The sequence below is a fragment of the Coregonus clupeaformis genome, chromosome 18, assembly GCF_020615455.1.
Source record: "Coregonus clupeaformis isolate EN_2021a chromosome 18, ASM2061545v1, whole genome shotgun sequence".
Taxonomy (NCBI): Eukaryota; Metazoa; Chordata; class Actinopteri; order Salmoniformes; family Salmonidae; genus Coregonus; species Coregonus clupeaformis.
The window spans coordinates 33,418,813-33,442,823 of NC_059209.1; the positions used below are offsets into that span (position 1 = coordinate 33,418,813).

The window sequence follows — 24,011 nt, forward strand, 5'->3', positions numbered from 1 at the left end:
TATCTTTAATTGTGCCAGAGATTATACAGTACGTAGAATTCAAAAACCAGTCATTCGACAGTGGGACAGACGCAGGGAGACGCAGAGTGACTTGTAGAACACACAGCGGTCCAAAGCTGACAGCCACCAGTCTAGGACCTGAGGAACGACACACACATTACACATGACCCTGGCTTCACCCCAAATGGACTCCTATTCCCTACGGAGTGCACTACTATTGACCAGGTCCCATAGTGCTCTGGTCAAAAGTAGTGCACTCCATAGGGAATAGGGCATCGTTTGGGACGCTGCCCTGCATCGCTGAACATGGTTGGAGTGGAGTTACTGACGTCAACAAGTCACAGTTTCACAAACGAAGATTGAGCTTTACTACACTGCAATACATGTAAATCCTACCTAGCATTTTAATATTGGATTGAGATAATGAAGTAAAAATTACTTGTTTTGAGTTGATTTCACTTAACCAAAAAAAAATGCATTTACTTGTTTGAGCTAGGCCTACCCAAAAAAAATTAAATGCATCAAGAAAATGTGTCCTGTATCAAGATATTCTGATTTGTATCAAACATTTTTTTTGGTTAAAATAAGTACAATTATCTGCCATTGGGGTAAGATGTCTTAAAATATCTTCAGTAGCGGTGCGTTGGTAAAATCACTGAGAATGCCAAGCCAAGCCAAGCCAGTCAAAAAGCCATATTACAACCTATGTTGAGATAATTGCGTTGTTTGCTCTATAACCCATTCGTTCATACGCCACCGTGATATACAATAAGGCCGTGACAACAAAAAGACAACAGTTATACAGTGGAGGAATAAATTCAACTACACATACGTTTGTTTCATCACAAAACCGGAGAGCAACATCTGCCCGGTGAAGTCCACAAAGCAAAAATTGAATGTAACGCAAGTTCACGCAAAATGTATGTTTTCAACAGTTTACTAAAGAACTCCTGATTTAGAACCACGGCGTTACAGCAAGTAAACACAAAGACAACAGGAGCACTGCTTCCGCTATTCCAGCACCATTTCAACTTAAACATCATCAAATCAACATGGCTAGATATGCTTAGTTTAATACGCTGAAAACAAACTTAAAGATACCAAAAACAATTTAGTCCAATCAACGTTGCTAAATATCATGTGGCTGTCCATTTCTGTGTGTGTGTGTGTGCTCAAGTAAAATAAAAATATTGACTCACCCTATTTGTTGACAAGTTGAATGCCAATACCATCCTCCTCTTTTTCATGTTGGCAAAACAGTCTATGGCTCTGTCATACTGTAAAAATGTGGTCACTAGACAAGGCAAGAACTAGACGTATGTCAGGAGAAGTGCAGTACTATCATAAGGAGAGTTATACTTGGAATACGGAGGAGGAATGGAGGGAAAAAGAGAGGCAGAGGAGGTCGAAGAGAGAGAGAGGGAGGAAGAGGGTGAGCTTGAGTCAGTTAAAAATGGCGGGAAAAATGGAGATGGTTGGTTAAAGAAGAATGGTAGAAAGTGTAAACAGAGTGAGTTGAAGACAGGAGGAGCAATGGAAGTGAATGAGGGCGAATTATCGGAGGTGGCAGGTGTGGTGAAGTTCTCTGAGCCCGAGGTTTGCACCGAGGGTCAGGATAAAGATGAGCCTGTGACGGCAGGAGTGAAGTTTTTGGAAAAAGTGGACCCTTGTCTTTTGGCTGATCCATTTATGGTGTCAGGGTGGGTGAAAACAGAGTTGGGTGCTGTGGAATCGGTGAGGGTAACCAGAAGTGGTCTGGTGATAATTGTTTGTGTTTCTGCTGGTCAGAGGGAGCAGGCGCTCCACGTTAAATGAATGGGGACAAGAGATGTGAATTGTTTTGCGCTCAAGAAAAGGGCGCCATTGAAAGGAGTGATTACTGGGGTAGCGGTAAATGTGAAAGCTGACCAACTGAAGGGGAAGATTCCCGGTGTTTGTGATGCTCGTCGTTTGGTGCGACGCAGACAGAAACAGAAGAGTCATTGTCTGTTCTTTTGAGTTTTGATGTTGAGTCTCTGCCCGACAAAGTGATGTTAGGATACACAAGGTATCCTGTACGAGCTTTTGTGCCAAATACATTATGTTGTTACAGGTGTCAAGCTTATGGGCATGTGGCAGCAGTGTGTATGAGGGAGGTTCCTAGGTGTGAGAAGTGTGCAGAAGGGCATGAGACAAATGAAGGTGTAGCATTGGGGAAAGTAGTGGTATGTGTTAATTGTAGGGGTGCCCATGGGGCTGGGGATCAGAAGGGTCCGGTGCGAGAGAGGCAGGTTGAGGTTACCAGGGTTAGAGTAGTGCAGAAGTTGTCATATGCTGAGGCAGTGAAGAAAGTAGAGGAAGATGGGTCAAGGAGGAGGAGTGGTGTGAGGAGTAGATCTGTACCAGTACAGAGGGATAAACCAACAAGTGATATATGTTTCAGTAAGATTGGATTTTTGGCATTTATAGCAATGGTTATCAACTGTACTGCAGGGATGGAACGTAAGTCGCAGAAAATAGAGGTTGTGTTGGCAGCTGCAGAGAGGTATTTGGGTGTGCGAGACAGAAGAGTTACAGGGTGTGTTAAGTGGTTGTGTCCCATCCTTTCAGGCTGTTGGCCTGAAGTAGGAATAAATAGATTGAAGTATTGTAGTTATTATTATTATTATTGTTAATATTATTATTATTATTTTATTTTTTGTGAGTGTAGTATTAGTTGGTAGTGTATTTGTTGTATTATTATTTTATTTTTTTAAAGCAAAGTATAAGGGAGTTATACTCCACTCTAGTAGGTGGCGGTAATGCAACATTTATTGGATGCCAACTGTCGTTAAATCTCATCGACGAAGAAGAAATCATGCATCTGCGCAGTACTTCCCAAGGCTGTGATTCTGTTAAACTGGCTCTTCCGGACTCTACCCAACTCCGCTCAGCTGTCATTCTTATTTGCAAACAAAGATCCCGTGCTCGGGTGATTGCAGCTCCGCCGCCGCGTCCACCCCGTTTGTCACTTGAATCGTGTCGTTACCGGGTAAAATGGGGGAAAACGCCGACACCGAGATCATAGAGCACCACGTTGACGAGGAGATGGAGAAGAAGAGGATATTAAGAAGCCATGGCTCTTCGTTCATGGAGAGTGTTACACCGTCGGAGAGGGATGGACACAGTAGTACGCAGTCTTCCCACAGGCTACTGGCGTACAGTGATGCGCTCATCTCAATCATAGCCACTGTTATGGTAGGTAGGTAGGTACGTAGGGAGAAGCATGGACAGGTTAAGAAACTCTGTGGACATCATGTAAATGTCTAGCCTGGTAGCAGTCTGTACTAACCGTCGAGATCAAATGAAATTACTAGAGGGGCTATGTCATAATATAATATGCCATTTAGCAGACGCTTTTATCCAAAGCGACTTACAGTCATGCGTGCATACATTTTTGTATGGGTGGTCCCGGGGATCGAACCCACTACCTTGGCGTTACAAGCGCCGTGCTCTACCTGCTGAGCTACAGAGAACTCATAAACCCTCAAGGTTCCAGAATGGGGTGAAAATGGCAGCCATTAGCCATGTGTCCTTCCAATTGGCGACAGATTTTCATGCGAATTTTCTAAAATCCGCATAAAAACAATGAGCCTTTTCCCCACCAGAGATGTTTCCATCCAATTGACCTGTTGTGAATAAAAGCCTGTGCGTGATGACGTAGTGCACATAATAACTTTTGGCGTTTAAATTCCCATGTACCGAATAAAAACGTACAAATGAAATGAGTTTCCATAGCATTTTCAACTCTACTGATGGTTTTGTCACAAAATGTTGCTTTAAATAGTGAATGTGCCCACTCTGGTACGTGCTCATAGCCAACAGGTCGCAGATACAGTGCGGGTATAGCCTTGATGAGATTATGTTTATTTGTCAAACGGCAGCCAAGCATTGATCATCATGTCACCAGAATATTTATTGGAATGGAGCATCAAGCTAATCACCGTGCACTTTCACCACCCTGTGAAGTTCATCATTTATTTCATCTTTATGCGTTCCCGAATCGTAGTGGGAGGACCACTTAAACAAAGATTCAACCAGTTTTTGCCCAGTGGGAAAGATCCAATATTGTCGAGCATTTTTGTGTACGTTTTTTGTAATTTAGCATACGCTCTTATCCAGAGCGACTTACAGGAGCAATTAGGGTAAAGTGCCTTGCTCAAGGGCACACCTACTGATTTTTCACCTAGTTGGCTCGGGGATTAGAACCAGCGACCTTTAGGTTACTGGCACAACGCTCTTAACCACTAAGCTACCTGCCGCCCTATTTTGTTTTGTCGACATTTGGAAAAACTGTCTGGCTACCTTTGCTAACAAACATACAGTGCAGATAAATACCTCAAATTCATTGTTTTACACAATATCTTATCACAGCACTGGGAAACCATGGTTGACCAACTCCCTGACCAAAATGGCTGACCTTTTATACCATCCATAAGAAGGGTCATGACCATTCTAGTATTCTAATTTCGAATTCTATGGTGCTAAGGTTCCACTCCCAAATGCCACTCCTTGTCTAGCAAAACCCTGCCAAACTAATGCTGCGTTGAAAACAACTGGGAATTTGGAACTCGGAAATATTCGACCTCAGTGCGTTCAAGACAATTGGGAACTCCGATTGTGAAAAATCGTTTTGAACGGTAATCCAACTCAGAATTCCAAGTCGGGAACTCGGGCCTCTTTTTAGAGTTCTGGCTTTCCAACCTGAAGATCATGACGTCATGATTTGAACTCGTGTTTTTTTCAAGAGTTTGTATTGAAAGCACCAATAGGCTCAACGTTTGACATATGACATGGAGTACAAGGAGTGTAATGTTAGTGCAAACAGGTCTGGATTTCAGGTAGTTACATTTCTGTGTTCTCTGAATTGTAATAGATGCAATAGAGTACCACAGTATGAGTCATATTACCCATAAATCCGAGCGGTCAAACAGGAAATGGTTCCAATTGTTTTTCCACCATTCATTTTTTCCCCATAGAGGATTTTAGAAACACTTAAAATAAGGGCTGTGTTTTGTGTAGGCTTACCCTGGCGTGACGTTTTGATAACCATGTAAATCTCTCTAGGACAAGGTTACTTTTATCAATATATTTGCCTGCATTTACCCCCCCAAATGAAATGCTAATTAGCTGCTAATGTGGCTATTATAAATAACTACAAATGCCATGATGATCTGGACGAAACTGCCGAATCGACGCAAAGGTAAGAATGTGTGGATTAACTATGTTAGCTAAATGTAGTAATGAATAAATTGGCAACATTTCTTTAAAATGGACAATTCTGTGAACTGTCTTTGTACAAGTTTTAAATTGACACAATAACTGTTAACAAAGGTGTCAGATGGAGCTGATGTGTAGGAGCTTGCAGGGATTTGTAGTTTTGCACGATGTAAACATTTATGCTAATTAGCATGTTCAAATCTGAAAATAAATCGGGTACACACGTATTAATGAGGGCACACACTTCATATGTTGTGAAATCTGTTATGAATCTATTGTAATGTTTTTTAAAATGTATAACTGCCTTAATTTTGCTGGACCCCCAGGAAGAGTAGCTGCTGCCTTGGCAGCAGGCAATGGGGATCCATAATAAATACAATACAAATAGAGCTGAAAATATTGATAAAAGTCACCTTGTCCGAGAGAGATTTACATGGTTATCAAAACGTCACTCCAGGGTAAGCCTACACGAAACACAGCCCTTATTTTAAGTGTTTCTAAAATCCCCTATGGGGAAAAATGAATGGTGGGGGAAAAACGATTGGAACCATTTCCCTGTTTGACCGCTAGGTTTTATGGGTATTATGACACCTCCACTGTGTGGCAATTCTTTGAGCTGCATCCAGCTACCCTTCATGTCAATATTCTGTTCTGAATTCCACTCTAGCACAGTAATAACAAGAGAGGCTATTCTAGCCTTCTGTTTTCATATACTGTACCTCAGAGGATGTTGATGGCACCTTAATAGGGGAGAACGGGCTCGTGGTAATGACTGGAGCGGAGTCAGTGGAATGGTATCTAATACATGGTTTCCAGGTGTTTGATGCCATTCCATTTGCTCCGTTCCGGCCATTATTATGAGCCGTCCTCCCCTCAGCAGCCTCCACTGGTCTACGTCTTGTAGCCATAGAAAGCACTGGCTGTAACAGGAACAGGAAACACAGTACTGTAGGTCTGTAACAGGAACAGGAAACACAGTACTGTAGGTCTGTAGGTGTGTGAAGTTGCTGACCATTGCTATTGAATTTCACAGCTTTGCTCAACATCTTTCTGCATCTGCAATACACTGTGATGAAACTATACATTTTTGGACTGTAGCAAATATATTAATGTTTATCTTATCTTTAACTCTGCGTTGTTGGAAAAGTACCCGTAAGTACGCATTTCACTGTTAAGTCTACACCGGTTGTCTACGAAGCATGTGACAAATACAATTAATCTATTCGTGTATTTGCAGATATTACCTGTTGCACATACGAAGGTCCAAGATAACGAGGTAGGTAAACGTTGACCGATATTTAAATATTTAACATTTTTGAGGCCTTTTTAAGCATTCTAGTACAGTTAAATAGTTGAAACAAAGTGTCATATGTTCAGTTAGGAACAGGTTGTTTATTAACTTGTAGATGAGAAAAATGACAAATCCATGAACGTATTTTTATCACACAACAGATATTCATGACACAAATATTTTAGCTCCCCCCGCGTTACAAAGATGGTTCAGTTGTTGGCGGCTCTTCTTACTGTCCAATATTGACTGTATAGAGAAACTTAAAAATGCTAGTTGTATAATATATATATATGTAGGCTAATAACATATGTGATAATATATATATATATAGCATAGAATATGCGCAATAATATATTTTGAACATTTGACACAGGATCATCTGATGAAATGCTTAAATCAAAAGTATCTGTATGTCTGTTAGGAGTTGAAGGAGAGTCTGCAGGTTCTGCTCACCACCAAGATAGCTGTGTACTTGATGACCTTCCTCATAGTGACCGTAGCATGGGCTGCTCATATCAGGTGAGGTCATATCAGGTCGGGATTATCATATGCCCCTGTTCAAATACTCCTTCGTTTCTTGTTTTCTTGAGGTAAGCGCAAACCTAAGCCTACAGTGATTGGATAGGTGTAAGCAAGGTTACCACCGTATTAGTTTCACCCATAAAACCAATTTAGATCAAACCAATTTAGAACTGCCACATTCCTGTAATAATATAATGTTTGGTGGCCATTTTGGAGATGACGGTCACGTTTTCCTCTCTCTCTCTCTTCGGTGTGTTTTTACAGGTTATTTCAAGTCATTGAACGTATTGATGACTGCCTTGCACTTCTCAACCTGGTAAGAACTACTGGTTCTCAAAATCACAGCACAGCACACAACCCTGCATCACATCACAGCACACCACACAACCCTGCATCACAGCACACCACACAACCCTGCATCACATCACAGCACACCACACAACCCTGCATCACAGCACACAACCCTGCATCACATCACAGCACACCACACAACCCTGCATCACAGCACAGCACACAACCCTGCACATCACAGCACACCACACAACCCTGCATCACAGCACACCACACAACCCTGCATCACATCACAGCACACAACCCTGCATCACAACACAGCACACCACACAACCCTGCATCACAACACACCACACAACCCTGTATCACAGCACACCACACAACCCTGTATCACAGCACACCACACAACCCTGCATCACAGCACACCACACAACCCTGCATCACATCACATCACACAACCCTGCATCACATCACACCACACAACCCTGCATCACAGCACACCACACAACCCTGCATCACAGCATACCACACAACCCTGCATCACAGCACACCACACAACCCTGCATCACAGCACACCACACAACCCTGCATCACAGCACACCACACAACCCTGCATCACATCACAGCACACAACCCTGCATCACAACACAGCACACCACACAACCCTGCATCACAACACAGCACACAACCCTGCATCACATCACAGCACACCACACAACCCTGCATCACAGCATACCACACAACCCTGCATCACAGCATACCACACAACCCTGCATCACAGCACACCACACAACCCTGCATCACAGCACACCACACAACCCTGCATCACAGCACACCACACAACCCTGCATCACATCACAGCACACCACACAACCCTGCATCACAGCACAGCACACAACCCTGCATCACAACACAGCACACCACACAACCCTGCATCACAGCACACCACACAACCCTGTATCACAGCACACCACACAACCCTGTATCACAGCACACCACACAACCCTGCATCACAGCACAGCACACAACCCTGCATCACAACACAGCACACAACCCTGCATCACAACACACCACACAACCCTGTATCACAGCCACCACACAACCCTGTATCACAGCACAACATACAACCCTGCATCACAGCACAGCACATAACCCTGTATCACAGCACACCACACAACCCTGCATCACAACACAGCACACAAACAACCCTGCATCACAACACAGCACACCACATAACCCTGCATCACAACACACCACACAACCCTGCATCACAACACACCACACAACCCTGCATCACATCACAGCACACAACCCTGCATCACAACACAGCACACCACACAACCCTGCATCACAACACAGCACACCACACAACCCTGCATCACATCACAGCACACAACCCTGCATCACAACACAGCACACCACATAACCCTGCATCACATCACAGCACACCACATAACCCTGCATCACAGCACACCACATAACCCTGCATCACAGCACACCACATAACCCTGCATCACAGCACACCACATAACCCTGCATCACATCACAGCACACCACATAACCCTGCATCACAGCACACCACACAACCCTGCATCACAGCACACCACACAACCCTGCATCACAGCACACCACACAACCCTGCATCACAGCACACCACACAACCCTGCATCACAGCACACCACACAACCCTGCATCACATCACAGCACACAACCCTGCATCACAGCACACCACATCAAACAACCCTGCATCACATCACAGCACACAACCCTGCATCACAGCACACCACATAACCCTGCATCACAGCACACCACATAACCCTGCATCACAGCACACCACATAACCCTGCATCACAGCACACCACATAACCCTGCATCACAGCACACCACACAACCCTGCATCACAGCACACCACATAACCCTGCATCACAGCACACCACACAACCCTGCATCACAGCACACCACACAACCCTGCATCACAGCACACCACACAACCCTGCATCACATCACAGCACACCACACAACCCTGCATCACAACACACCACACAACCCTGCATCACATCACAGCAACCACACAACCCTGCATCACAGCACACCACACAACCCTGCATCACAGCACACCACACAACCCTGTATCACAGCACACCACACAACCCTGCATCACAGCAACACAACCCTGCATCACAGCACACCACACAACCCTGCATCACATCACAGCACACAACCCTGCATCACAACACAGCACAGCACACAACCCTGCATCACAACACAGCACACCACACAACCCTGCATCACAACACAGCACACAACCCTGCATCACAGACACCACATAACCCTGCATCACAGCACACCACACAACCCTGCATCACAGCACACCACATAACCCTGCATCACAGCACACCACACAACCCTGCATCACAGCACACCACACAACCCTGCATCACACCACACCACACAACCCTGACCATCACAGCACACCACATAACCCTGCATCACACACAGCACACCACACAACCCTGCATCACAGCACACCACACAACCCTGCATCACAACACACCACACAGCCCTGCATCACATCACAGCACACCACATAACCCTGCATCACAGCACACCACATAACCCTGCATCACAGCACACCACATAACCCTTCATCACAGCACACCACATAACCCTGCATCACATCACAGCACACCACATAACCCTGCATCACAGCACACCACATAACCCTGCATCACAGCACACCACACAACCCTGCATCACATCACAGCACACCACATAACCCTGCATCACATCACAGCACACCACACAACCCTGCATCACAGCACAACACACAACCCTGCATCACAGCACACCACACAACCCTGCAGCACAGCACACCACACAACCCTGCATCACAACACAGCACACCACACAACCCTGCAACATCACAGCACACCACACAACCCTGCATCACAGCACACCACACAACCCTGCATCACAGCACACCACACAACCCTGCATCACAGCACACCACACAACCCTGCATCACAGCACACCACACAACCCTGCATCACATCACAGCACACCACACAACCCTGCATCACAGCACACCACACAACCCTGCATCACAGCACAACACACAACCCTGCATCACAGCACACCACACAACCCTGCATCACAGCACAACACACAACCCTGCATCACAGCACACCACATAACCCTGCATCACAGCACACCACACAACCCTGCATCACAGCACAGCACACCACACCACACAACCCTGCATCACAGCACACCACACAACCCTTGGTCAGGATATAGCATGAGAGCACCAGGCCAGTTAACTCACTAAACAGTTTCACTTCTGTCATTGTAACGGTGGCATGATTCACCATGTAGTGAACCCATGTGTTTTCTGTGTCAGCGTTCTGAGCTTTCCTTTTCTATTCCAGGCTTGTATGATGCTGATCACCTTTCTGCCATACACAGTGAGTCTGAATCATGTTCGATCAGTCAGTCAGCGGGGATGTGAACTTTACGCTGACTGACTGACTGACTTACTGATAAGGGACGGGACTATACCAGTATCGCAATATTTTTTCCATGGCAAAAATGAAAACACGAAGCAGAACGAACTCTTTGGTCCTTTAAAAACCTGCTGTATGTAATATATTGTGTGCTACAGCTTGGAAAATAAATACATGTGACTCTGGATGACAACATGTTTGTTTCCAACTTGGGGCTAAAGAAGTTACATCCGCGTTGTCTTTTGTTTCCTTGATACTATACTAACAAGTATCGCAATACTGGTATCGCCCCGACCCTACTTACTAGCTGACTGGCTGGTTGACTGGCTGGCCGACTGACTGGCTGGTTGACTAGCTGGTTGGTTGACTGGCTGGCTGCCTGACTGGTTGGTTGACTGGCTGGCTACCCGACTGGCTGGCTAGCTGGTTGACTGACTGGCTGGCCCGGCTAGCTGGTTGGTTGACTGGCTGGCTACCTGACTGGCTGGCCCGGCTGACTGGCTGGCTGGTTGACTGGTTAGCTGCCTGACTGGCTGGCTAGCTGGTTGACTGGTTGACTGGCTGGCTGCCTGACTGGTTCGCTGGCTGGCTAGCTGGTTGACTGACTGGCTGGCCGACTGACTGGCTGGTTGACTGGTTGGCTGCCTGATTGACTGGTTGACTGTCTGGCTGCCTGATTGGTTGGATGACTAGTATGAAATGTTTGATCAGAGATGAAATGGGGAGCTGCTGTCTGAACACAGTCCCTGACACATTTGTTTTCCTCTGCAGTTCTCCCTCATGGCAACGTTTCCTGAGAACATCTTGGGAATCCTCCTGTTCTGTGCCTGTGTCATGGTGCTAGGCCTCATTCAGGTGAGGATACTGTGTGTGTGAGTGGAAATTCTGAACTCACAACCCTCCGCACCATTGCATGTTGTTTTTCTTGGTGTAATTACACAGTAAAACTATACTTGCAAATTTGAATCCCTTTGCTCCCTCCCTCCCCCCCTACTTCCCTCCCCCCCACTCCCCTCCCCAATTCCCCCCACTTCCCCTCCCGCCCCCTACTTCCCTCCCGCCCCCCTACTTCCCTCCCCCCCCCTCCCTCCCCCCCCTCCTCCCTCCCCCCTACTTCCCTCCCCTACTTCCCTCCCCCCTCCCTCCCTCCCTCCCTCCCTCCCCTACTTCCCTCCCCCCTCCCCCCTCCCTCCCCCCTCTCCCTCCCCTACTTCTCCCTCCCTCCCCCTCCCCCCCCTCCCTCCCCTACTTCCCTCCCCCTCCCTCCCCCTACTTCCCTCCCCCTCCCTCCCCTACTTCCCTCCCCCTCCCTCCCCTACTTCCTCCCCCCTCCCCCTACTTCCTCCCTCCCTCCCCTACTTCCCTCCCTCCCTCCCTCCCCTATCCCTCCCTCCCTCCCTCCTCTACTTCCCTCCCTCCCTCCTTCCCTCTCCTTCCCTCCCTCCCTCCCTCCCCCCTACTTCCCTCCCCCTACTTCCCTCCCCCTCCCCTACTTCCCTCCCCCCTCCCCTACTTCCCTCCCCCCTCCAGGCTGTTATAGTGGTGTATGGCTTCAGCCGTCCATTCCTGCTCAACGACCAGATCCAGGTGTCGGAGAACCATGTGTTCTATAAACACCACATCCTCAAGGTCATCATGAGGGTCCCCATCATGTGCTTCTTTGCTAGCATCTTCTCATTCATCTTCTTCCAGCTGGTATGTCAGTCCTTTTCTTTCCTTCTCTCCTCTTCCTCTTTTCTCCGCTTCTCCTCCCTTTTCCTTCTCTTGTCTTCTCTCCTCCTCCTCTCTTCTTTGGGACTAAAAAGTGAGGTGTGCACGGTAGGGGTGCACGATATATCGGTAAGCATATCGGAATCGGCCGATGTTAGCTAAAAACGCCGGCATCGGCTCTGTGTAGTTTAACGCAGATGTTCAAAACCGATGTCAAAGCTGACGTGCATACCTGTATAACGTAGGTAGATGACGTATTGACGCCACAAAAAAAATACAACGCTGCACGTGCAACACAGCGTTCCCAACCTAGCCCACAATGTCTGCTGTGTGGATCTATTCTGAAGTTTCAAAAGGAAGGTAACAGAAAGGCCATATGCAACGTTTGCGCTGCTATTATTTCCCGAGAAGGGGAGAAAGTGAAATCTTTCAATACCAGAAACCTAATTACTCATTTGAAAGTGCGTCACCCCCAGACGTTCAGCGACTACTTACAACGAAAGCAGAAAGAAAACTAAGCTCTCACACTTCCAACAACTAAACAAGTTCAAGTCGAGCAGTCATTTGGAAGAGTAAGAACATTTGGGCGAGACTCAAAGGCCAAATCCATCAACGGCAAGATAATGGAATTCATTGCCCTTGACATTCTACCGTTCTCTGTCGTTGGATTTAAGTTGGCTTTCGCCGACTAGTCGAGCACCGGTACACCCTACCAACAGTATTGTTGAAACGTACATCCCATGAGCTACTTGCTGTGGGCGTCACCGCTATTAGCTTCACGACTGACATTTGGACCAGCGATGTCAGCCCCATGAGCATGCTGAGTCTGACAGCACAGTGGGTCGACGAGGATTTCGTACTGAGGAAAGCCGTATTGCACGCTCAAGAATGTGCTGGTTCTCATACCGCTGCTGCCACTTCAATGGCATTTGAGAACATGTTTGAAACTTGGAAAATCCCCAAGAACAAAGTACACGCTGTGCTACGTTATCATGACAAAGGCTTTGGAAGAATGCGGAGTTGCCAGTTTGCCATGCATGGCACACACGCCAGTGGCAACAGGTAGGAAGATAGCGGGTCATTTTAAACACTCGCAGCTAGCATACAGCCGCCTGCAAGCAATACAGGAACAGTACTTTTTACATGATAGAGGGCCTGCTGGAATAAAAACGAGTGCTTGGTGTGTACGCAGCCGACTCATGAATTACCTGCAACAATCAGTACAAACCAGTGGACTCTCATTCGATGCAGACAAGAAACAGTGTTTAGGTGAAATGTTCCAGACACAGCTGGACAAGATGGAAACGGACACAGTGACCGTGTCACCGAGAGAGAGGAACCACGACAGAAGAGGCCACGGACAGACAGAACTGAAACTTCACTGTTCGACATGTATGATGAAATTCTGGTTGAGAACGGAACGACTGAACAACGAAACAGCACAGCAGCAAGTAAGTGAAATAAATAGGTTTTGATGATGTTTTACTGGGAATGGGGACATACGTAAATGTCAACAAAATAACCTTTTGGTCAGTGTGTGTGTGTGTGTGTATCTCTGTGAGAGAGACGCCTTGTATGTTCATTTTCTGTTACTACATCGGCCAACATTTGCCAACGTTGATCTATGCCTAATGGTCCTTTTGGAATGGAAGAATAATGCAATATGTTGTATTACATTTTAATTTCCTAAATTTAAAGATGAGATGATGTAAATTTGCTCGCATTTTACTAGTCATGTCAGTTGCGCACATTTGAAAAGTTTTAAGTTTTAAGCCATTTATAGCAGTTTATGACATAGCCTAGAGTCAGTAATTATTTCAAGCAGTTAAAGCTAAAGTGATTAACTGCATTTTAGTTTAAACCAATATTTATTTCAAAGCATTTTTAAGTTTCTCCATACAGTCAAGATTGGATAGTAAGAAGAGCCGCCAAAAACTGAACCATCTCTGTAACGCGGTGGGGGGGGGAGCTAAAATATTTGTGTCATGAATATCTGTTGTGCGATAAAATACGTTCATGGATTTGTCATTTTTCTCATCTACAAGTTATTAAACAACCTGTTCCTAACTGAACAAATGAACCTATGACACTTTGTTTCAACAATTTAACTGTACTAGAATGCTTAAAAAGGCTGCAAAAAAATTAAATATCGGTTAACGGTATCGGGGTTTTTTTGGCAAAGAAAATATCGGTATTGGCCAAAAATGTCATATCGGTGCGTCCCTGTTGTTACAACTACCCAGAACTCCATAGTCTCCTAGCGATAGTTTGTCACAAAAACCTGTACCATCTTTACAAGTCTGTTATCTCTCTTATCACAGTCATCAGTTCAACATCTAGTTTTGATTTACATTTGGTTGAGTTGTCAACTAACGTGAATTCAATGTGAAATCAACAAAACATTTCACCATGTCATTGGATTTAGGTTTAAAAGTCAAAAAAACAATGCCTTTACATTTTACAATGTTTTACACGTTGATTCATCATCGCATAGATTTCTTTGGTTGAAATGACGTGGGAACAACATTGATTCAACAAGTTTTTGCCCAGTGAGATCACTGTTTTTTACAGTCTGCTTGTAAACTGCTTATGCACATAATTAATATAGTAATCGTTCAATCATCGGTCTTAGCAGAAACCTCTTGTAACAAGATGTTCTCCCGTTGTCTTTCAGTCCCGTGTCATACTAACGTTCTCCCGTTGTCTTTCAGTCCCGTGTCATACTAACGTTCTCCCGTTGTCTTTCAGTCCCGTGTCATACTAACGTTCTCCCGTTGTCTTTGAGTCCCGTGTCATACTAACGTTCTCCCGTTGTCTTTCAGTCCTATGTGATCCTAGCCATCATAATCTTCCTGCCTTACATCTCCCAGTCTCTAAAATGGTGCCGCAGCAAAGCTATTGGTGAGTATGTTGTTAGATACATGGATGCTAATTGCTACGTTTAGGTTGAAATAAGGTTGAGATTTATTTATTTATTTATTATATTCTGATTGTCAAATGTTGGGTATAAACAAATAACACAACAGTACAAGGGTTGAAGAAGAGAGATTTTAACTACCGTAATATCATAAAATATTTGATTTGTAAGTTGAAGACTCTGCTGTTTTTACACCCGTGTGTTACACATGTTATGTTGACGTTACACACAGTATGTTATGTTGATGTTACATTGGCTTGCGAAAGTATTCAACCCCCTTGGCATTTTTCATATTTTTGGGGGGTTTGTATCATTTGATTTACACGACATGCCTACCACTTTGAAGATGCAAAATATTTTTGGGGGTGAAACAAACAAGAAATAAGACAAAAAAACAGAACTTGAGCATGCATAACTATTCACCCCCCCCCAAAGTCAATACTTTGTAGAGCCACCTTTTGCAGCAATTACAGCTGCGAGTCTCTTGGGGTATGTCTCTATAAGCTTGGCACATCTAGCCACTGGGATTTTTGCCCATTCTTCAAGGCAAAACTGCTCCAGGTCCTTCAAGTTGGATATGTTCCGCTGGTGTACAGCAATTGGATTGAGGTCTGGGCTTTGACTAGGCCATTCCAAGACATTTAAATGTTTCCCCTTAAACCACTCAAGTGTTGCTTTAGCATTATGCTTAAGGTCATTGTCCTGCTGGAAGGTGAACCTCCGTCCCAGTCTCAAATCTCTGGAAGACTGAAACAGGTTTTCCTCAAGAATTTCCCTGTATTTTGCGCCAACCATCATTCCTTCAATTCTGACCAGTTTCCCAGTCCCTGCCGATGAAAAACATCCCCACAGCATGATGCTGCCACCACCATGCTTCGCTGTGGGGATGGTGTTCTCGGGGTGATGAGAGGTGTTGGGTTTGCAGCTCCTTCAGAGTTATCTGGTCTCTTTGTTGCATCTCTGATTAATGCCCCCTCATTGCCTGGTCCGTGTGTTTTGGTGGGCGGCCCTCTCTTGGCAGGTTTGTTGTGGTGCCATATTCTTTCAATTTTTTAAATAATGGATTTAATGGTGCTCCGTGGGATGTTCAAAGTTTCTGATATTTTTTTATAACCCAACCCTGATCTGTAGTTCTCCACAACTTTGTCCCTGACCTGTTTGGAGAGCTCCTTGGTCTTCATGGTGCCGCTTGCTTGGTGGTGCCCCTTGCTTAGTGGTGTTGCAGACTCTGGGGCCTTTCAGAACAGGTGTATATATACTGAGATCATGTGACAGATCATGTGACACTTAGATTGCACACAGGTGGACTTTATTTAACTAATTATGTGACTTCTGAATGTAATTGGTTGCACCAGATCTTATTTAGGGGCTTCATAGCAAAGGGGGTGAATACATATGCACGCACCACTTTTCCGTTATTTTTTTTTTTTTGAATTCTTTGAAACAAGTAATTTTTTTCATTTCACTTCACCAATTTGGACTATTTTGTGTATGTCCATTACATGAAATCCAAATAAAAATCTATTTAAATTACAGGTTGTAATGCAGCAAAATGGGAAAAACGCCAAGGGGGATGAATACTTTTGCAAGTATGTTATGTTGATGTTACATACAGTATGTTATGTTGATGATATATACAAAAGTATGTGGACACCCCTTCAAAGTAGTGGATTCTGCTATTTCAGCCACACCCGTTGCTGACAGGTGTATAAAATTGAGCACACAGCCATGCAATCTCCATAGGCCAACATTGGCAGTAGAATGGCCTTACTGAATAGCTCAGTGACTTTCAACGTGGCACCGTCATAGGATGCCACCTTTCCAACAAGTCAGTCAACTGAAATGGGTTTCCATGGCCGAGCAGCCGCACACAAGCCTAAGATCACCATGCACAATGCCAAGCATCGGCTGGAGTGGTGTAAAGCTCGCCGCCATTGGACTCTGGAGCAGTGGAAACGTGTTCTCTGGAGTGATGAATCACGCTTCGCCATCTGGCAGTCCGACGGACGAATCTGGGTTTGGCGGATGCCAGGAGAACGCTACCTGCCCAAATGCATAGTGCCAACTGTAAAGTTTGGTGGAGGAGGAATAATGGTCTGGGGCTGTTTTTCATGGTTCGGGCTAGGCCCCTTAGTTCCAGTGAAGGGAAATCTTAATGCTACAGCATACAATGACATTCTAGATGATTCTGTGCTTCCAACTTTGTGGCAACAGTTTGGGGAAGGCCCTTTCCTGTTTCAGCATGACAATGCCCCCGTGCACAAAGCGAGGTCCATACAGAAATGGTTTGTCAAGATCAGTCTAGAGGAACTTGACTGGCATGCACAGAGCCCTGACCTCAACCCCATCTAACACTTTTGGGATGAATTGGATCGCCGACTGCGAGCCAGGCCTAATCGTCCAACATCAGTGCCCGACCTCACTAATGCTCTTTGTGGCTGAATGGAAGCAAGTCCCCCGCAGCAATGTTTCCAACATCTAGTGGAAAGCCTTCCCAGAAGAGTGGAGGCTGTTATAGCAGCAAAGAGGGGGGACCAACTCCATATTAATGCCCATGATTTTGGAATGAGATGTTTGACAAGCAGGCGTCCACATACTTTTGGTCATGTGGTGTATGTTATGTATGTTGATGTGCTGTTACCCCTCAGGTCAGGTGGAGGAGACGCCAGATTCCTTCCTGTTCTACACGTACCATCCCAATGAACCCCTCAGCAAGGAAAGGGTGGAGGCCTTCAGCGATGGCGTGTTTGCCATCGTGGCTACTCTACTCATCTTAGACATATGGTTAGTGTTATTCTCTATTTGGGCGGGCGGGCGGGCAGACGACAATGAAGATGAATATTGTTGTAATTTTAAATGACGCTAATTTTAAAATGTTTATTTAAGCAGGGCGCCCTTCAAAAAGACGATGGTAAAGATGATGATCTCTGTCTCTCCAGTGAGGACAACGTACCCGACCCAGTGGTGGTCCAGAACCAGTATGGTGGGAGTCTGGTGGCTGCCCTGCAGGAATACGGTCCAGAGTACCTGGCCTACTTCGGCTCCTTCGCTACTGTGGCTCTCCTCTGGTTCGTCCATCACTCCCTCTTCCTTCACGTCACCAGGTGATGTAGAACACATTCAATTCATGAATCAATCCATCAGTTAAATGTATAAAGCTCTTTTTACATCAGCAGTTGTCAGGTTAAAGACGAAGAAAATTAACTTGAGTTTAGTGTACATAGAATTGTACTATTGTGTATTTGGAAAAGTTTTACTCACAATGACTGTGCTTGTGTTACCTACCGGTACCTTAGTTGAATGCACGGACTGTGAGTCGCTCTGGATAAGAGTGTCTGCTAAATATCTCTCTCTCTCTCTCTCTCTCTCTCTCTCCTTTTCATCCAGGACCACTCGTTTCATGGGCCTTCTCAACACCTTCTCTCTGGCCTTCGTAGGGGGCCTGCCCTTGGCCTACCAGCTGACCCACGAGTTCCCCCGTAACTCCCGCAACGAGCTGGAGGCCATCCAGATCAGCTGCGTCATCATCTTCTTTGCCGGCGTCTTCCAGCTCGCCATCTGGGTGGCAGCGCTGTTCAGCGAGCGCGAGACACTGCACCCATACGTGCGCTACGGCGGCCGTGAGCACACCTTCATGTTGGCCAAGCTGGCTCTGTACCCGTGCGTGGCGCTGGGGACCTTCTTCCTCACCTGCTTTCTCAGTAAGTTCAGCGCGTCTATTTTCCACATGATGGAGATTACGGTGCCGTTTGCTTTCCTGTTGCTGAGGCTGCTGGTCAGAGGCGGGCTGGCGCTGCTACGGCTCGTATTCTGTCCTGATGGGCCGGAGACGAGGAGCGCTCTAGAGGAGGAGGAAGAGGAGGCTAGGATGCCCTTCAACGCCATGATCACTTAGTGGTGGTCATTTAGCTAGATGATCAGATTAGTTCTGGGTCTGTATTCACAAATGTTGCAGAGTAGGAGTGCTGATCTAGGATCCGTTTATATAATAATAGTATAATAATAGTATGAATAAGATGATATGGACAGGGGGTACCTGATCCTAGATCCGCTTTGTGAATACAGGCTCTGGACTTGGGGACGTGACCTGTAGGACAGATATACTGTAGCCACAGCTTGTCTTGACCTCTAAGGGAGAGTTTGAGTTCCATTCCATTTGAACTTGTACTTTCGGTTTGAATCGACGAGTCGTTTTCTTTTCAAATTGGTTGGGTAAGTCAAGTGAAATGGAATGGATGATTTGGAATGGAATTGATCCCACCCGTGGTCTCAAGGTAAGGTGGTAGGTAGGGAAATGGCACTGAGCTAGAGAGGTGGCGAGTACAACCAATGTAATTGACAGTTCTCCATTTTATATAATTTGTATCTGACTTCTTGAATGATGATTTATTTTTTACCCTTGAATCTAGTTTGTGCCAACATTATACTCCAACAGGCACAGGGGTCGCGTTAGAGTTCAGAAATCTGCGTTTCTAAACCATTTCACCTGCGTTTTTTATATTGAAAGTCCCCCCCTCAAAAAAAATGTTTTCTTCAATAGAGTGATCAAGGGCGTGCTACTATAGTTTTCCTTCACAGAAAATACTTTAGTGCAGCATATTCACAAAATGGCTTCGTTTTCATCAGATGACAACAGAAGTGCAACGCTATTTGGCTGGCAGCCACACAAGTAAATGAGCTTACAATGAAAAAGCAAGGTATTTTTTTTTCTAAAACAATGCATGGGACATCATATTTCTGTTTATCATTTGAAAGAATGTAGGCGGCTACATTTCCTGATGTTTTTCTTTTTAAGTTAATCTTGCATTTTACAGGAGAAAAGTAGGCTACACCGAGAAAAGTACCCGAGGAAAGTAGCTCCACATCAGTCAGAGCGCTGTCTGCTGAATAAAACGCCCCTTGGTGAATTCCCGTCCGAGTGGAGATGTGAAACTGAAGCACAAAATTAGTCTGAAGCCGTGCAGAAATTACAATAAGAAGCATTTCTAGATCTGCGTTTATAAAAGTGTTTTATCTTCTTTTTTTTTTTTTTTTTTGCATGAAAAACGCTGAATTATGCATTAACGTGACCCCTGAGGCAAAGGAGTGAAATGTTAGCACAGACTTAATTTCAAGCTAAGTTTATTTTTGGGTTTTCATTCATTCTGAATATTGCACAAAATCATCATCATGTCCACTTCCAACATACTGTGGCAGATGAAATGGAAGGTCTCCCGTGTACTGTCCATCTAACATACAGTACATATTGACCACCGAGTTTAATCACTGAGTAACAATTTACAGGATTGTCAAATGTACAGTAATATCAAGTAACAAAGTATCAATTCTACAATCTTTAAAAAAACAAATATGTATAACATCAATCCATGAGTGTTCAGCATGAATCTGACCAAGAGGGTAACTTCACTTTTCTCAGTTCTGAATACTATAATAACAGTCCACAGGAATGTACTCACATTAATGAGTTGGGTCAACTTATGTCAATATACTTACATTTAATGTGTTGGGTGAGCTCATAATATTGCACTTCTTATTTTACACAATGAAAATCCCTATGCTTGGGCATACACTACAAGACCTCTAAAATCTTAACAACTTGGAATTGCTCACATTTCCCGATTTTCCGTGTCCCAAGTCTTTCATTCCGTCCATCCTCAACCCCAGGATGTGGGTGCTCATGTTACACGATGATTCCCTAGTTGATCCTGCCCAGTGTTTCTCGGTTGTCATAGGACACACTCGGTTGTCATAGGACACACTCGGTTGTCATAGGACACACTCGGTTGTCATAGGACACACTCAGTTGTCATCCCGACACGCAAACAGCGAGCTGCTTTATTAGTGTGACCATTATTATGTGCAGAAACAGACGGAGGCGCAGAATATGGACTATAAGAAATAATGATAAAATGAAAGTATATTTTTTGGTGTCTGTCATGGTGGAGTTAGTTTTGCATGGCCCGATTTTGAGTGGATTTCACTTAAGGACCAATGGAATGGTCTAAAATGATGAAACGCTGCTCATCGGGGGCACCGGGCCATGTAAAACGAACTCTCTCATTGAAAACGCAGCCGTGTTCTCTCCACAGCTCCACCAATCAGTCTCCCATCACCTCGGTTCTCACCGTGCGTGTTGTTGTTGTTACTTTCCTCTTCCGACAGAATTGTTTTGGTCTCACATGCGGAGTTCTCATTGGCTATTGGCAGCAGACCTTGCCCAATCGCGTCGTAGCACTGCTCATACTACAAGATGCACAACCAACATTTCAGACGTCAGAAAATAAATCGGGACAGAGGTCTGGAGAACGGAACAGCCATCATCCGTGCGTCCTTAGACCCGCTCAAACTACTAAGAGTCCCGACGTACTGATGATCCTAACCCAAGTTCATAGGATTTCAACCCGGTCATGAAAAAATGTCTGGGACGGCAGAAACGTGTAGTGTATGCCCGGCATTAGCTGTGCACTTTAGATTAGAATTGGAAAGGTCCCCATTTAAAATGATCAAGTAGCATTCTTTCTGCACTTATGCTAGTTTGTTACATTCTGAATTACATTTTTAAATTAAGTAAAAAGTAAGGTTAATTTGTGTGCATCAATTGTGAATAGCCATTCTCATCCGTTCAGACATGTTGTACTCGGAGTAGATTCATTTCTTGGCCATGTAACATCAAACCATAGTATGACATACAATGAAATTACCAACCCACTCAAGACATGGTTGCAGACAGTGATTTATTTAATATAGATGTTTAATGTTACATTAGATTGAAATGTAAAACGGTTTTCTTTGCAATTTTCTGGATGTGATGATGTTTATTTTCCTATAAGGTCACTGTTATTCAAAATATCATTAAGTTACAATGTTATTGCTGCAATACTGTTTGATTTGTGTTTGACGTTGAAAAAGCACTTTAATTCAGAATGCTTCAGTGTTGTCTGCTTAGAGCTCAAATAAGGGATCAAATGTAATCTCTGTTAACCCAGAACTAATGTCTTGCGTAATTTGTCAGCTGCTTGAAGTTCTGGGTCCATACGTGTTAGAATAAGGAGCTGAACCGGAACGAGAAGCTCCTCCCGTTCTCTTTGCAAGGTACATGCCGAATGTCCCCTCCCCATCCGAACACCTGCAAAATCGTGATTTGTCTAAATAACTTGTGATGAAAAACCCGAACACCGGAACCGCTGCTGCTCCATTCCAATTCTGCAGTACCAGTTATGTTTATGTAGATCTGTTCTCGAGAGATTAAAGCTATACGAGTGCTGTGTCACTCATCGCTAACACTGCAAGTTCAATGTCCAATTGCAAGTCCTTTTTTAATATAATCAATAAACTGCTTTAAAAAAGGCACAATCTGTCAGTTTATTTTTCTTTGAAAATAAATAATGTACTAATCTTTCATCCAGAGGACTGATCTAGGATCAGACCCCCCCCCTAAAATGCAAAACTGATCCTCGATCAGTCCTCGCGCTCAGTCCACAGAAGAGGACAGTTATTATTTCTATATGGGAAAGAAGCCAGGAAGCACAACAAAATGTACTTCTGGAGGAAATAAATTAAATACGTAAAAACCCGGAGGAGAATCAAAGGAAGCAAGCGTTTCAGACCGTGCTTTGGTAAACGTTTGGTAAAGTTTCTCTCTCTGCTAATCAGAAGAGATGAAGGGTTGGATTCATTCAGACACGATGGGAAAAAAATTCCAGTGCAAAAAAAAAAAAATAAATTATTACATTCAATGTGAGTTTCTGATTATTTTTCAACCAGTAAACATTGTTTATCAATCACGACTTGTTTTTCATGCAAGGTGGTAATGTTTTTCCACAGTGCAGATTTTCCTGTACTGTGTGTTTGTTTGAATACCAGCCCAACACAGAAATCCCATCCATATCATGCCTTTATATATTCAATTCAACTTTGGCATATTAAAGATAAAGTATTGCTGAAAGATAAAACTACTCTTCTGAATATAATATACTTTATATAAACTACCGTTCAAAAGTTTGGGGTCATTTAGAAATTTCATTTTTTTCGAAAGAAAAGCATTTTTTCTCTCCATGAAAATAACATCAAATTGATCAGAAATACAGTGTAGACATTGTTAATGTTGTAAATGGCTATTGTAGCTGGAAACTGCAGATTTTTTATGGAATATCTACATAGGCGTACAGAGGCCCATTATCAGCAACCATCAGTCCTGTGTTCCAATGGCACGTTGTGTTTGCTAATCCAAGTTTATCATTTTAAAAGGCTAATTGATCATTAGAAAACCCTTTTGCAATTATGTTTTTTATTTTTTTTATAGGGGGTAGATCAGCTTTTTTGCAATTATGTTAGCACAGCTGAAAACCAGTACTGAGTCAATGTGCGAGGGTACAGGTTAGTCGAGGTAATATGTACACTACCATTCAAAAGTTTGGGGTCACTTAGAAATGTACTTTATTTCGAAAGAAAAGCAAATTTTTTGTCCATTAAAATAACATCAAATTGATCAGAAATACAGTGTAGACATTGTTAATGTTGTAAATGGCTATTGTAGCTG

At 44.3% G+C, this 24,011-nt stretch overlaps 1 protein-coding gene across 5 annotated transcripts; it reads left to right on the forward strand.

The window, feature by feature from the left end:
• The first annotated feature begins 2,887 nt into the window (after positions 1-2,887).
• tmem175 (transmembrane protein 175) lies at positions 2,888-23,208 on the forward strand. Of its 5 annotated transcripts, none has more exons than XM_041835849.2 (11): positions 2,888-3,216; positions 6,476-6,514; positions 6,951-7,048; positions 7,316-7,367; positions 10,771-10,806; positions 11,617-11,700; positions 12,376-12,540; positions 15,378-15,456; positions 18,121-18,256; positions 18,412-18,576; positions 18,860-23,208. In XM_041835849.2, exons 1-11 carry the CDS (start codon positions 3,016-3,018, stop codon positions 19,365-19,367), a joined length of 1,563 nt encoding a protein of 520 aa, XP_041691783.1. In that variant the 5' UTR covers positions 2,888-3,015; the 3' UTR covers positions 19,368-23,208. The 5 variants fall into 5 exon arrangements, with proteins under 5 accessions (XP_041691783.1, XP_041691784.1, XP_041691787.1 ...); XM_041835850.2 differs by having other exon boundaries at positions 18,412-18,540; XM_041835853.2 differs by having other exon boundaries at positions 3,149-3,224.
• The last annotated feature ends 803 nt before the right edge of the window (positions 23,209-24,011 follow it).